We start from the raw sequence: 12,762 nt of genomic DNA, 5'->3' as shown, positions 1-12,762 counted from the left end.
TAACTCGGTAGTTAGTAAATAGTTAATAACTATTTACTAACTAGTCTACCTAGTTAAAATAAATACAAACTTACCTGTGAAATAAAAATAAAAGTTAATAATTGTAACTTTAATTTAGTTATATTTTAATTATGTTAAAGTTAGGGGGTGTTAGGTTTAGGGTTAGGTTTAAAGTTAGGGGGTGTTAGGTTTAGGGGTTAATATAGGCAAGTTATTTTGATTTAACTAGGTATTATTAGTTAATAATTTTAACTTTAATTTAGTTATATTTTAATTATGTTAAAGATAGGGGGTGTTAGGTTTAGGGTTAGATTTAGAGTTAGGTTTAAGGTTAGGGTTAAAGTTAGGGGGGTTAGGTTTAGGGGTTAAAATAGGTAAGTTACTTTGTATTTAGATTTAAATAGGTATTATTAGTTAATAATTGTAACTTTAATTTAGTTATATTTTAATTTAGGTTGTTGCGATCTGGGGCCGGCGGTTTAGGGGTTAATAGGTTTAGTTAGTGTTGGTGATGTGGGGGGGTGCGGTTTAGGGGTTAATAGGTTTAGTTCGTGTCGGAGATGTTTCGGGACGGCAGTTTAAGGGTTAATAGGTTTAGTTAGCTTCAGCAATGTCGGGGAACGGTGATTTAGGGGTTATACCTTTAATATAGACTTAGAGTTAGTGTCGGGGAACTGCGGTTTAGGAAGGAACAATGAAAAATTCCGAATATGAATAATGGATCTGAAAATTCAGAAACATATTTATTCATTTTCGAAATTTTTCTGGATGTGCCGGTTCGACAATTCGAATGCATCCGAATCGCCGAATCGGCCAAAATTCAGCCGAATACCGAATTAAAAACGCAAAACAAAACGCACATGTCTAATTTATAGTGATCACTGGCAAGCTAGGGGTTAATGGCTTTGAAAAGAATCTTTGGGTCTCACAATTTTTAACAAATATATTAGATAAATCTCTCTCTCCTAAACACAGATCTCTCTCTCCCACAAAAATGCAAGTGAGTAGAGGGAGGGAGATCCACAATGGTGAGAGTCAATATTTACAAATATTGACATGATCAGACAAATGGGATATTTTATTATTAAACATTTAATTATAGGGGCAAGCTCAGCTTGGATGACCCTAGCCTGCCCCTATAATGAGGCAGGCTAGGGACACACCCAGAAGCCCCATGATGCACTGGGCATCGCCATCTTTGGAGCCACATGGGGAAGGGGGGGCTATATGGGGCTATTTTATTAAAAATACATATATATATTTTTTTTATATATATATTATGTTATTTTACTAAGTGCCTCGACCCACCGAGGCACTTAGCACACTTACAGAGCATCAGAAGCCTGCCCGATGGCTTCCAATGCTCTGCCTGACTGCTGGGCTCCACGTGGAGTGAAATTGAAAGTGATCGAGCCATCGCTGTAATACTGTTTGAGAGGCTGGAAGTGATCTCGATAGCTCCCAGCGCTTAGATTACCCGTGTCAGGCACGTCCTTGGTCCTTAAATGCTCCAGAAACCTATAATGCAGGGGGCTTTTTTCACAATTTTGATATGTCAATAAAATCTCTGTTAGTGTTTGTGATATGTGAGAACAATTTCACCTTAAAGGGACATAAAACCCATTTTTGTCATGATTCAGACAGAGCATACCAATTTAAATAATTTTTCAATTTTTTTCTATTATCTCATTTTGTTTAATTCTCTTTGTATCCTTTGTTGAAAAGTACACCTAGGTAGGCTCAGAAGCTACTGATTGGTGGTTACACATATATGCCTGCTGTCACTGGCTTTGAGCTAGCTCCCCAGTAATGCATTACTGCTCTTTCAACAAGGGATACCAAGAGAATAAAGCAAATTATATAATAGAAGCAAATTGGAAATTTGTTTAAAATTGTGTGATCGATCTGAATCATGATAGAATTATTTTGGGTATCATAGCCCTTTAAAAATGTTTACAAATTCACTATTTCAACACAGTTTCACAACACAGTATAATGTATTAGCAATACCCAAAGTTTTGTGTTCACCTTTAAAAAGTGTGTTGGTTCCATTTGCTCCAAGAAGAGCTGGAGTGCAATGATCATACATATGTATTGTGACATATACCTAAGCCCAGACAATTCTACACAGTGATTGGTTAGCACAGGGTCATGTACATCTGTCCTTACTTGGCCAATGCAAAAGTTATTAGGAGCATGAAATCCCTCAGGCTTTTTTTAGAGGTGTATGTTTGAGCTTCTCTTGATTGGCACATTTTAAATATTTCATTTTAAAAGTGGTTCTTAATTGTTAAAGGGACATAATACTCATATGCTAAATCACTTGAAACTGATGCAGTATAACTGTAAAAAGTTGACAGGAAAATATCACCTGAGCATCTCTATGTAAAAAAGGAAGATATTTTACCTCACAATTTCCTCAGCTCAGCAGAGTAAGTTCTGTGTAAAAAGTTATACTCAGCTGCTGCTCAGCTGCAGGTAAAAAAAAATAAAAAAAATGAAGAAATGAACGGCAGCCAATCAGCATCAACAGTGCTGAGGTCATGAATTCTTTTACTGTGATCTCATGAGATTTCATGGTAAACTTCCTTAAACTGAATAGGGAAATATAATGAGAGTGCACGAGGTTCACTCCCTTAGCTGCCCCGGGACAGACATACTGATTTGCTGCTTAGAAGTCCTTTACAATGGGATGTGGCTACTGAGGAACTTTTGAAGTAAAATATCTTTCTTTTTTACATAGAAATGTTCAGGTGATATTTTCTAGTCAGCTTTTTACAGCTATGCTGCAGCACTTTCAAGTGTTTCAACATTTTGGTATCATGGCCCTTTAATATAAGCTATGAGTTTAATTTTACATTTAATTATTTCTCTGCATTGCTTAATTAATCTACCAGGTAGGGTTTCTTTAAGGGGACACATAACCCACATTTTTTTCTTTCATGATTCAGATAGAGCATACCATTTTATACAACTTTCCAATTTATTTCTATTATCAAAATGTCTTTGTTTTCTTCTTATCTTTTGTTGAAAAGCAGGGATGTAAGCTCGGGAGTGTGCACGTGTCTGCAGCACTATATTGCAGCTGTTTTGCAACAATGTTATATATTAGCAAGAGCACTAGATCGCAGCACTATTTCCTGTTGTGTAGTGCTTCAGGCATGTGCACGCTACCTACCTTGGTATCTCTTTAACAAAGAATAACATGAGAACAAAGCAAATTAGATAATAGAAGTAAATTAGAAACCTTTTTAAAAATTGTATTCTCTATCTGAATAATGAAAGAACATTTTTAGGTTTTATGTCCCTTTAAGTGCAACGTGTGTCTGTTGAATTTTTTAGAACAAAGCCTGCACCCAAAAACTTCAATTTTCAGACTAAAAAATGAAAGATCAGATGTAACAAATAAGTGCCATGAATTTGTATAATTATTGTTAATAGCTTACAGTCTAATACAAGGTAATTTCATACCCTACACTTCTTTGTAATGTTTTCTAGGTGTGACAACAGTCCTCACGATGACAACACTCATGATGGGAGCTAGAACTTCTCTTCCAAATGCAAACTGCTTCATAAAGGCAATTGATGTTTACCTTGGCATTTGTTTCAGCTTTATATTTGGAGCTTTACTGGAATATGCGATTGCACATTTTTGTACTCTTCATCGAACAGATCAAAAGGATCATAGAAAGGTAGAAAATATTCAGTATATATTAACCTATGTGATTTTATATGTACAACATCCTATATTTGCCATCTGTGCAATATGGTAAGGTGAGTTAAGACATATTTTAAATACCCATGTTCTTTACTTAGAATAAAATGTTATTTTTATATATATATTTATGTTTAAATATATATATATATATATATATATATATATATATATATATACTGTATATATTATCAAAACATTTTAAATATTGCAAAAAATCACCTAAGCTCATATTTTAAAATTGGGATCTTAGTCACACAATATGACCATATTTTGCTTAAGCCAGTCACCAATTTACAAGGTGTCCCAATGACTGACTGGTCCACTCCTCACATATTAATAAAATAATTTTGTAAGATGTGCAGAAACATTTGTGTATATATATATATATATATATATATATATATATATATATATATATATATATATTATATATATAGTATTGGGGGAAAAAGAGGGGGACGTGTCCGGGAGTGTAAGGAAAAAGCAGTGTTCCAGCTACAGTTACCCCATACCCACATACATACATACAAGAATATACATATACACATATACATAATGACACAATAACAAGTGGCTGCCCCTATAATAAGGAGTGTTAGTATTCAGCTTAACAGGGTTATCATTTAGACGAGATATAGTTCACAGGATATACTAGAGCATAAGGTTAGGGTAGGCATAGTGGGTATCTTTGTTCCCTCTTACTGAGTAGTGTTGTAGGTTATATATATATATTGTAAAAAGGGATATCACAGTAGTAAGAACCCTTAGGTTGACGGAAGTGTCTTGCCCATTTTGGGATATTATTTAACCCTGCTTGTGAAATGTTCAGTGTTCCAAAAGTGACATAAGGTAACTATGAAAGGGAGGGGGAAAAGGGAAATCAGCTGTAGTATATGGGGCTTTCTGTCCTAAAAGGTATCCCTATTGTTGTTCATAGAGGCGGTTCTTTATTGAATGGTATATGGTCGTCGTATGTGATGAGTAAGTATGAGGATGTCTGCAATAAAACTATGCAAGATGGGCATGAGAAAGTGCAAAAGCATACTAAGTTGTTTAGTAGAGAGACAGATACAGCTCGATAGAATAGTATAACCAAATAATTATGTTAAGCATCTTCAGGTCTATCCCCTCCTTTAAAAAATAGCTAAATCGTAACATGTGAGATGAATCGAGTAGTAGATATCTATCAACATTGACAGTTCTATGAATGTGTACATAATATAATACCATCTTATACTATAGGTTAGGGCTATATATCCTTCCTAAGTAGTAGGCGCTGGGTAACAGGTTGATCCAAAAGTGAAATAATGCAAATACCTTATATGCACTGTAATACCTAAGTTGCATAGAATGTTTGAGAGGCATTATTCAGGTCTGTATAAACCTTATAACAGAAACATGTGTCCGTATTCACAAGCCCTAAAATTATGTTAGTTATGCTTTGTGGGTGTGTAAAATTGACTCAGATGTGGGTTTCTATAATAGGCACCATGTGAAAGTCTGCGGTTTAAGACAGTTAAGAAGACAAGTGAGGAACCTCATAAGACAAACTAGAACACTATAACGTCTCAAGGAGCCTTGTAACTATACATAGTAAAGGTGTAACTAAATAAATAACATAAACATTGTCTAGTAAGGATATCTGAGCTATAAGGGTTTATAATAGATATGATAGGCTATATTACTTAATTAGACATAAGAGAGAGTGATCAAAAACCCCTGTATTACATATGAACAATATGACTATGAGGTATCTGTGGAGCATACTAAAACATCTATAGTTAACTAATATATAGGCACCCATGTACCTGCAACCTGTCTATTCATACGGGGGACCATAATCCCCCACGTTTTAGAATAAATCTAGAAATGAGAGAGTCTGGGACCTACTAGATTAGCTGGTCAAAATTGCTAGTGTTAAAGACTAGCTATTAAAGTATATGTAGTAGTAGGGAAGGTTAGAGGGTTACAGGCAAGTTTATTGTGTGCTTCTGAGGGAAGAAATAACATGGATATATATATATATATATATACTTACATACACACATATATACACGCACTCATATACACACATACATATATAGACACGGTTGGTTGGCACACTAGGGTTGCTGTAGCTGGTAGATAAAGGAGTAGGAAGTTGCTCTCGCATGTAGCTTGAGAGTAGGGTACAAATATTAAACTTAGCTTGGATATATAACCTATAGGCTTAAATAACTAGAGTTACAATGTTGACTCTCTACAGTTAATGTCTCATTTTGTTTAGTAGTTTGAATGTGGATTCACTGTGATCCATCCTGTCATACAGACAATCCAGCTACAAAGAAGGAGTGGACTTTGAAAATATTTACAAACTTGCGAGCTGAACTAGGACTGCCAAATATAGTCTTAGCGGCCTAACTGGGTGAGGAATAGAGGGAGATGTGGCTAACCTCAGATAAATATATAAAACATCAAAGCAAATACAGAGTACCTATCATACATATACCTGAGTTGAGCCCCTCACTACAGTAACATAGACAAATCACAACAGAGAATATATCAAGAGTACTACAACAAAAATATTCAAGTCCCTGGATGGTTATCGCCCGGGAGGGTAGCAAGGAAACCCATCAGGATATCATCACAGTCCCAGGGTCATCTTATTCAGGGTTGGTCTTCTGAAGGCAATGTCAAAAAGTGGGGAATGAGCTCACAGAGGTAACTCAGCCGCTTGCTATTAGATTCTCGTGCAAGCAGCATCTCATGAGCTGTGTCTATTACCCGACTCCTCTTTTCAAGCGATCGGCAGTCTCGTTCCACTCAAGGTTGTCAGTCACATGTAGAATAGTGGTCGGAGAGGTGGTAAGCCTGCCGAACAATGTGGGAGTAATCTGATCGTCGAGGGGGAGCCAAGCTCCGGATGCCAATAACTGTAATTTTCCCAGAAGCCATATGGGATGGGCAAATTCAGACCGGGTCGCACAGAATTCAGAGGGGTTGGTGGGATTAGGCCGTTGTTGATTTCCAGCTGTGTATCCGCCAGAGAAGGAGCCTCTCAAGTTGGCTAGGGAGCAGTGGGTATCAATGGCATTCCGATCATCACTTTCATGGTAGTGATCCATAACCTGCAGCTCCCTAACTCCTCTTAAAGGTTTTCCATGAAAGGTCAGTAGTTTATACGTTCCACTCTCCCGTGTTCCTGCTGATTCCTCTGGGGCATAAGAGAGCGGGGTGCAAGTATTCTGCGGCCGTTGTGGTTCCGCAATAAGGGTACAGTTACTAGTAGCTGAGCGGGGTAAAACAGTCTTAAGCTGTGTGTATCTTGCACCCAACATTTTAGACTCCGCCATTACTGCTGAAGGTTTTTCCTCATGCTCAGTGTCCAATCGAATGGCACGTGTCAGGCTTTGGAATTGTTTTATCATCTGCCTCTCCAGTGCTATTAATAGGGTTCTTACTTCTTCGTTGAAATCCTCCATTAGGATATTAATTGGGTCCGGGTGATAGAATAATCTCCATATACCCGTTTGCCCGGGAGTGGTGCTGAGAGGCAATCTCTTAGGGAATGGCTTTCAAGACCTTGTTGTCCACTCTAGGAGCCCATCTAGTATAAAATGTAAGTATCATCCAGATCAGAGAAGCATTCTCTACATTGTGAGATGTGGATTTGTGCTGGATGAGTTGGGATGATTTAGATTTCTTAGGAGATTGAGAATTTTGGAAGCAGAGCTCTCTAGAAAGTGGCCATCTTGGGTGTTGGTCCGGACACGCCCCCTCCGGTCCTTTTATTTTTAATATACGTTTCAGATGTGTAAATGGGTTGAACACTTTTTTTGCAATACGGGTGCAAGGGCACTTGTTTCTGAGATTGTCTGTGCATATTTTTCTAGCACTTTTTTCTATGTCTGGATTTTATGTAATTATCATGAATAAATATATACAATTTTTGCATTATAGTAAAAGAGTGCTGATATCCCTGGCTTTTATAGATGGGTTTATCATATAACATCTATGGCATCTGTCTCTTACCTTATTTGAGTAATTATATTATTTTTCAGGGTCTGCACCAGAGGTGCTGCATTAGCAACACATAATCACTTAATTGTAAAATACATAGATACACTTATAGCTATATATCTATATAGATAAATATATTTAAATTTAAATATATATATATATACTGTATGTAAATTGTGTGTGTGTATGTATATATACACTGTAGAATACTTCAAATACCTATGTTCTTTGCTTGTAAGAAAATGTCCTTATTTGTAAATAAATATATTTATATATTTAAAAATAAAAAATAAAACAATTTCTTATAAGCAAAGAACAGTATTTGAAGTATTTTTCTTAAAAAAAACCACAACATTCAATTTGTTTAAAATGTAAATGTATGATACACAGTGATCTTCGAAAACTGTTGTTGTGATATAAAGTCTCGCACCATTGGTGAATGGGCTGAACAGGGGATTCATTGGCCATGCATGAAGAGGCAGACATATTGATAATCCAATTTTATGAAATCACATGGCTACAGAGGGGCAGCTAATCACATTACCTTCATAACTTCCAACTCAAAATTCCCCAAACTGAAAAATATAATTTATGCTTACCTGATAAATTTATTTATCTCCGGATATGGTAAAAATGTATTTATTTCCGGATATGGTTAGTCCACGGAATCATCAATTACTAGTGGGAATATCACTCCTGGCCAGCAGAAGGAGGCAAAGAGCACTACAGCAAAGCTGCTATATATGCCACTTCCCTTACCCATAGCCCAGTCATTCGGCCAAAGGAAAATGGAAGCAAGAAGATAACACATAAGTGTAGAGGTGCCTGAGGTTTTAGAAAAAATAACTGTCTTAAATAAAGGGTGGGCCGTGGACTCACCATACCCGGAAAGAAAGAAATTTATCAGGTAAGCATAAATTATGTTTTCTTTCCTAAGATATGGTGAGTCCACAGAATCATCAATTACTAGTGGGAATCAATACCCAAGCTAGAGGACACAGGTGATAAGGGAGGGACAAGACAGGTAGACCTAAATAGAAGGCACCACTGTCTGAAGAACCCTTCTCCCAAAAGAAGCCTCAGCTGAGGCAAAAGTATCAAATTTATAAAACTTTGAAAAAGTATGCAAAGAGGACTAAGTTGCAGTCTTTCAAATCTGTTCCATAGAAGCTTCATTTTAAAATGCCCAGGAAGAAGAAACAGCCCCCGTGGAATGAGCAGTGATTCTCTCAGGTGGTTGCTGTCCAGCAGTCTCATAGGCCAAACGAATAATACTCCTTAGCCAAAGAGAAGTAGCCATAACTTTCTGACCCTTGTGCTTCCCAGAAAAACAAACAAACAAAACAGAAGACTGACGAAAGTCCTAAGTCACCTGAAGATAGATCTTCAATGTACTCACAACTTCTAGGTTGTGCAACAAATGTTCCTTAGTAGAAGAAGGATTAGGACACAAAGAAGGAAGCACAATCTCCTCATTAATATTCTTGTTTGAAACAACCTTAGGTAGGAAAGCTAATTTAAAACATAAAACCACCTTATCAGAATGAAAAATAAGATAAGGAGAATCAAACTGCAGAACCGAGAGTTCAGAAACTATCCGAGCAGAAGAAATAGCAACAAGAAACAAAACCTTCCAAGATAACATCTTAATATCTAAGGAATACATAGGTTCAAACGGAGCCTGCTGTAAAACTCTAAAAACAAGGTTAAGACTCCAGGGAGGAGTAACGGGCTTAAACACAGGCCTGATCCTAACCAAAGCCTGACAAAAAGATTGCACATCTGGCGCATCCGCCAAATGCATATACAACAAAATAGACAACACAGAAATCTGACCTTTCAGAGTACTAGCTGACAAACCCTTCTCCAGACCCTCCTGGAGGAAAGACAAAATCCTAGGAATCCTGATACTACTCCAAGAGTAGCCTCTGGATTCACACCAATACAGATATTTACGCCATATCTTATAATAAATCTTTCTTGTCACAGGCTTACAAGCCTGACTAATGGTCTCAATGACCGACTCTGAAAACCAACGCTTAGATAAAACCAAGCGTTCAATCTCCAAGCAGTCAGCTTCAGAGAAACGAGATTTGGATGAAGAAAAGGACCCTGAAGTAGAAGGTCCTTCCTCAGAGGCAGTCTCCACGGAGGTAGAGACAACATTTCCACTAGATCTGCATACCAGATCCTGCGAGGCCACGCCGGCGCTATGAGAATCATTGACGCCCTCTCCTGCTTGATCCGAGCAATGACTCATGGCAGGAGAGAGAACGGAGGAAATATGTAAGCTAGACTGAAATTCCATGGGACTGCCAGAGCATCTATCAAGAAAGCCTGTGGATCCCTTGACCTCAAGCCTTACCTCAGAAGCTTGGTATTCTGCTGAGAAGCCATGAGATCCAGTTCTGGCTGCCCCCAATTAAGGATTAAACTGGAAAATACTTCCGGATGGAGTTCCACTCCCCCGGATAAAAGGCTTGTTGGCTCAGAAAATCCGCCTCCCAATTGTCCACTTCTGGGATGTGGATCGCAGAAAGGCAACAGTTGTGAGACTCCGCCCACTGGATTATCTGGGCCACCACTGTCATGGCCAAGGAACTCTGAGTTCCCCGCTGGTGGTTGATGTATGCCACTGATGTTATGTTGTTCGACTAGAACCTGATAAACCGGGCTAAGGCTATCTGAAGCCAGGCCAGTAGAGCATAAAAAAATCACTCTCAATTCTAGAATGTTTATAGGGAGAACTGGCTCCTCCTGAGTCCAAAGACCCTGAGTCTTCAATGACCCCAAAATTACTCCCCAACCTAGAAGGCTGGCAAACATGGTCATGGTCACCCAGGAAGGACTGTGAAAGCAAGTTCCCTGGGAGAGGTGTTCCTGAGACTACCATCACAGAAGAGAGTCCCTTGTCACCTGATCCAGAACTATTTGCGGAGACAAATCAGCATAGTCCCGTTTCATTGCCTTAACATGCATAACTTCAGAGGTCTGAGATGGAACCGAGCAAACGGAATGATGTCCATGGAAGCTACCATCAGACCAACTACCTCTATACATAGAGCCACTGACGGCCGAGGAAAGGACTGAAGGACAAGACAAGAGTCTTCTAATATGCGCACCTCACTCTTACAGGAAGTGAAAAAAGCGCCTAAAAAACCCTGACATCAAAGAATCAGAACCTCCCTAAAAGGGGCAGTCTTACAGCAAACAAAAAAAGCCTTTTTTAAAAAAAAAAAAACAACTTTCTTGAAAATAGGCTTAAAAACAAACAATAAAACCCCCCCAAAAAGTACATAATCCGTTACTAAAAACGGATCCTCACTGAGCCCTCAATAAAATAAATAACTCCTCACACTAACAGTGCCTGCACAAACTGCCATAAAAAATCTGCACCCTGACAAGAGCCACATTTTTCCCTGCTACATAGAAAAATAAAATTGGCACTTACCTTAATATTCATCTGTCCGGCAACAGGACATCTCACCTGATTTGAGAGAATGTCTTCCCTCACATGGACCTGTGGAAATACAGAAAGACTGAGTAAACCTACTCAGGCTATCTAAATAGGGCAGCAAAATGTTTTGGGAAAACGCAGTGAGGATTGTTCCCCACAAGTTCCCAATTGCTTAAAAGCCACCACTGCCCTACTGAAGAGACTGACATGGGCTAAGGCTAGACCCATTAGAAAGATCAGAGCAAACCTACTCTGCTTTAAAATAAAAAAAATCTTGATTGTAGATCAGACACCAAAACTTCACCTCCTCCTTGCACCGCAGGCAAAGAGAATGACTGGGAATTATGGGTAAGGGAAATAACATATATAGCAGCTTTGCTGTAGTGCTCTTTGCCTCCTCCTGCTGGCCAGGAGTGATATTCCCACTTGTAATTGATGATTCCGTGGACTCACCATATCTTAAGAAAGAAAAAGTAATAACCTAAAAAAACACCCCCACTACAATGTTCCCCCAACCTAAAGTGCCCCCACCCTAAGACCCTTCACTGCTGACCCTCTCACCCCACACTCAAACTTAAATGATCCCTACTCTGACTCCCCAAAACTCTAAAAGTTAGAAAACATTTTTTACAAACAAAAATGCTAAATTCAAAATAGCTCTCTAAAATAAAAAACATCTTACTCTATTTACGATCTGAATGATTCCATCTGATGACCAAAATCTTGCAGCACAGGGTTCTCTTCTTACTGTCCCTCATGCAAAGTTGTTTAAAATTGCATGCCCTATCTGATTCATGAAAGTTTAGTTTTGACTAGACTGTCCCTTTAACATTTTGAAAGACATCCTTTTCATATTGGTCCTTGCTCATTAATAAAATACTTTGACCCTTGTCAGGCTTTGTCATCAACTTTGTCTCATGTAAAGGACTCTAATTAAATAGCAAATAACAGCTACAGTTTGAAAAGGATGTCTTTGTGGATTTGGAGCAAGATTATTTAGGAATAAATTAGATCAATGTGCCTAGAGGGATATGGTTGCACCAATCTGTGGAAGCACAATTGGGCAAAAAGAGGCTGTTCCGGTGTGGCAATTTGCCAAAGAACAAGCTATTGAGTTATTGTCCGTTCCTGGTTGAGCACTGCTATTTGTTGCTAATAAATTACAGCAATTATTACAATGACTGAAAACTGATATAAAGTTACTGGATTGTGTGTGATGTCTCTATACCTTAAGGGCAACAAGAAGAAAAAAGAGAATTGTGTTTGGCAGCATTTTGCATTGGAAAAATAATACACTGCATTGAAGAGAAATTCTCAGCTTGCTTTTAATAGTTTTTGTTAAAATTAGAACTTGAGTATTCTTTAAAGGGACGGTAAAAAGAAATTACACTTTCACAATTCAGATAGAGCATGTAGTTTTAAACAACATCCCAGGTGTGCTACGTTCTCTTGGAATCCTTTGTTGAAAAGCATACCTAGGTAGGCTTAGGAACAGCAATGCACTGCTGGGAGCTATCAGATTATATATGCCTATTTTCATTGGCTCACCTGATGTGATCAGTTAGCTCCCAGTAGTGCATTGGTGTTC

At 38.1% G+C, this 12,762-nt stretch overlaps 1 protein-coding gene across 1 annotated transcript in view; it reads left to right on the top strand.

Annotated features, from left to right (window-relative positions):
• The window catches only part of LOC128640464 (gamma-aminobutyric acid receptor subunit pi-like), a 191,897-nt gene that overhangs the window by 165,173 nt on the left and 13,962 nt on the right, over positions 1-12,762 (top strand). The window contains exon 10 of the mRNA XM_053692943.1: positions 3,499-3,692. Coding sequence (XP_053548918.1) covers positions 3,499-3,692 — 194 coding nt within the window. The remainder of the gene's footprint in view (positions 1-3,498; positions 3,693-12,762) is intronic.

Source organism: Bombina bombina, chromosome 9 (assembly GCF_027579735.1).
Source record: "Bombina bombina isolate aBomBom1 chromosome 9, aBomBom1.pri, whole genome shotgun sequence".
Lineage (NCBI taxonomy): Eukaryota > Metazoa > Chordata > Amphibia > Anura > Bombinatoridae > Bombina > Bombina bombina.
This window is presented reverse-complemented; position numbering and strand designations above follow the sequence as displayed.